At 51.4% G+C, this 3,500-nt stretch overlaps 1 protein-coding gene across 1 annotated transcript; it reads right to left on the bottom strand.

Annotated features, from left to right (window-relative positions):
- Positions 1–3,500, bottom strand: LOC119425550 (XK-related protein 8-like). The gene is made up of 3 exons (XM_037693077.1): positions 3,208–3,500; positions 1,173–1,363; positions 1–806 (listed from the first exon to the last, which is right to left on the bottom strand). The coding sequence occupies exons 1-3, from the start codon at positions 3,498–3,500 to the stop codon at positions 1–3; spliced, it is 1,290 nt and encodes a 429-aa protein (XP_037549005.1).

The following is a 3,500-nucleotide window of genomic DNA, read 5'->3' as shown; positions in this document are numbered from 1 at the left end:
TCAGGTGTAGAAGTTCTCAGCCAGCCTCCTCATTCTTTTGTTGTAATGTTCTGATTGGTTGGGGAGGCAGCGGCTGGTGACACCGTGAGCGTTGACCTCTGAGGTCCTCATCATGCCAGGAGAGCCCTCCTCAGAGTCCGTCTGCGTCATTACGGATGTGAAGTCCACCTCATCGGCAGGTTGAAGGCTCCCCCCGTTGCTCTGCAGCGTCTCTGAGGCGCCTCCTTTCAGCTCGTCTTTCTGCACGTTCGGATGGAAGAAGTTATAATAAATCGTTTTTAAAAACAGGCCGAGGATGTAAACTCCGACCACGCTGGTGGCGGTGACGGCAGCATGAAGCGGTGTGACGTTGAAGAGAACCGGAGGATCCGTGGTCATCCTCCAGTACCAGAGCCCACAGAGGATGGAGATGTCAGCCAGGATGTAGCCGTGGTACAGCAGCGTCTTCTTCCTCGTCCTCCCCTCGGCCACGTTGAACCAGCTGAAGTACCAGATGAGGCCCACGGTGGCTCTGAACAGCCACCTTCCAAACGTGCAGTCCATCATTTCTGTCTTGGACCTCCAGGCGAAGAAGAACAGGACCAGCCAGGAGCAGAAGACGTGGGCGAAGATGAAGTAAGGCAGCACCGAGGCGAAGAGCGAGAGGGCAACGAGTCGAGGAAACAGGAGGAGCAGGTTCCACAAGAAGAAGATGAAGGATGAGAAGAGGTTCTGCGTCTTCTTGTCCGTCAAGAAGGAGCGCAGGCAGCGGTGGTAGGTGGTGACGCAGAAGGCCACGGCCGACATGGATCCAACGGTCTTCAGCACTGAGGAGAAACATCAGGAGAGCATTCTGTCACCTCTCTGACCTTCACACACAAACACCACAGAGGAAACAGAACCAGGCTCTGGAGGGGTCCAACAATGGACCAGCCTACAGCGTCCCTGCAGGAGCACGTCAGTGAACCAGCAGAATCTGACGGCGAGCCTCGCGCCACGTGCACGCCCAGCTCCTCCTGCAGAGCTCCATGACATGAATATTAAACTGAGGCGTGTCAGAGGAGCTGCCTCACGTGCACTCAGTTCTGTGTTGATGAGCATGTGCGTGCACATTGTTTCACACGCATGTTGTAGTAGGCAGTCCGTGCACGTCTTTGCGCATGAGGCCCGTGGCCTCTGGGCCGTATCTGTACCTGTCAGGAGATCGAGCCGTCCCTCCTGCAGGATGGCTGTGAGCATCAGGACGATCTGTGGAGCGCTCTCCGAGAACGTCTCGATGAGCCGCAGCATGGCCAGGTCGTGGCTCAGGAACTTGGCGTAATCGCCCGCGCGGCTGCTCAGTACGAAGCAGCTCCTCAGCGACGTCTCAAAGACGCCTGCATGCCTGGAACGAAACCAGAGAAACCAGAATGAGTCAGAGGAACGTTGGGAATTCATGCACAGAGCAGTTCGTGGGAGAAGAACGAGTTCAAGTTCAACATCCTCAAACTGGAACCAAGAACTTCCTCATGACTCGGGTTTCCTCTGTGACAGGACTGAGAGGCTGCACGTGTCCCAACAGGTCTGACGTGCAGCGTCGAGGAGATGACGGGTCATGACTGCAGGGTTGGACGACGCATGATGAAGACGACGTGATCAGAAACCACAGAGATCAATGTGGGCAGGAGAAACGGACGTGGACAGCTTCGTTGCTTCTGTCTCTGGAAGAACTTCAGACTGATCCCACGCGTCACTCCTGAAGGTTCCACGCTTCATAAAGTTCTGGATCAGTTCTGGATCAGTGATCTAGTTTCACTGAAATGAAAATGGCCGGAGGCACAGATGACGCCTCGGTATGTGAGAGCAAGGACGTCGGGAGCATCCGTAGTGTGGGGCGGCACAATGATGTGTGTGTGTGTGAGCGTGCATGTGTGCACGTAAAAAAAGGTGTTCACTAGTGAACATCAAAGCAACATTTCTCCAAGATCTCCTTTAATTCCACACATTTAAAACATGTTTCTCTCCAAGTTTGTGTAAATTCATCTGTGGATTAAAGACATTTTAACTTTAATACACTTTAACACAGAGCGTCAGGTCGACACTATTTGTGTTTATAGAGAAATAAAAACCATCACTGGACTCTTTTACTTGTGTTCAACACTCCTCATGTAAATGATGTTTGTCATGAAGCTTGAGGACAATAAGGTGTGGGGGTTTAGAGACATTTCAACTTTAATGCACCTGAACACACAGAGTCTCTTCCACCTGCAGCGTCTCACAGTTACTGCTGAGATAAGATGCTACAGACGCAGCTCCTCTCCTCCCAACATGAATACATGTTGATGATCAACCCCTGGTCAACCACTGCCCGCACTAAGCTGCTAAACTGGTGAGCGAGTAACACAGGAACCTCCACCTCCTCCACCTGTGCGCGTTTTCTGCCGAGGCAGGAGGAGACGGTGGAGAGTTGGAGGTAACCAGGAAAACCTGGAGTGGAGTTTTAGTGGTTTGAGTATTCTATTAATCAAGTGGAATGGATTCGTTCACGAAAGTTTCATAGTAAAAGTGGTGGGGTCCAAATGAACGTTTTTTTATGTGGGGGGGACTTGTCCCCTTCACATATGGTTGCAACGCCTGTGTGTGAGACGTCCACTTGTCCCCGAGCGGCTCCAGCTGCGTCTCCACACGGCAGGTTCCAGATCTTCTCAGTGTTCAGCAGGATGACGTTCTTAACCTTTGACCCGTGTGCCCTTCCTGATGAGCGGCATGTTTTGGGTCGTCCTGTTGGAGAAGCTGAGCTTCCTGATGCACAGACTCAAGGGTCCCCAGAACTGATCCCCAGAACTGATCCTGGTCCTGGTCTCGCAGTAGGTCTGCTGTTCCTTTTTCAGTCGACGTGACGGGAACCACAAAACCAAAAGCTCCAGTTTTGTCTGAGAAACTTCTCAGATCTTGGTTCTTGTCAACATCAGTTAGGATTCCTGTGGTACTAATGGTCAAACATTTAGTTTGAAAAGTGAATAATGAAAGTTAATTAACTGTTTAAGGGACCAACACATGTAACGGTCAGATATATGCGTTTGTTAGTGTCTGATGGCATCAGAGCAGTTCAGTTCCTGTAAATGAAAGTAGTTTCACAAAACGACACGCCCTCAGATTAAAGCAACAAAAGGAACTAGTTCCTTTTAAAAGAAGAGCGTTGACGAAACAGACGATGTGAAACAGGAGGATCAGAAGATCTGGGCTGACCTGACGTAGACCCCCAGCTGGAACACGTGAAGACTCGTCATGCTGGGCTTCAGATGTTCCTCCACCTCTGTGTGCATCTTAAACTCGTCGTATTTGTACCAGAGCCAGCTGTAGAGCTGAGCGAGCACCGAGGAGCCCATGAGCAGCAGCAGCAGAACACCCAGGCACACGTAGGACCCCTCCTGGTAGAAGTTCACCGCAGCCAGAACGTCCAGCACGATGTCCAACAGAAACAAGGGCAGACCCAAAGAGGACAGCAGGAAATCCACAGAAGAACTCTTGAAGCGAGCCAT

Source organism: Nematolebias whitei, chromosome 19 (genome assembly GCF_014905685.2).
Source record: "Nematolebias whitei isolate Nwh7 chromosome 19, NemWhi1, whole genome shotgun sequence".
Classification (NCBI taxonomy): domain Eukaryota; kingdom Metazoa; phylum Chordata; class Actinopteri; order Cyprinodontiformes; family Rivulidae; genus Nematolebias; species Nematolebias whitei.
This window is presented reverse-complemented; position numbering and strand designations above follow the sequence as displayed.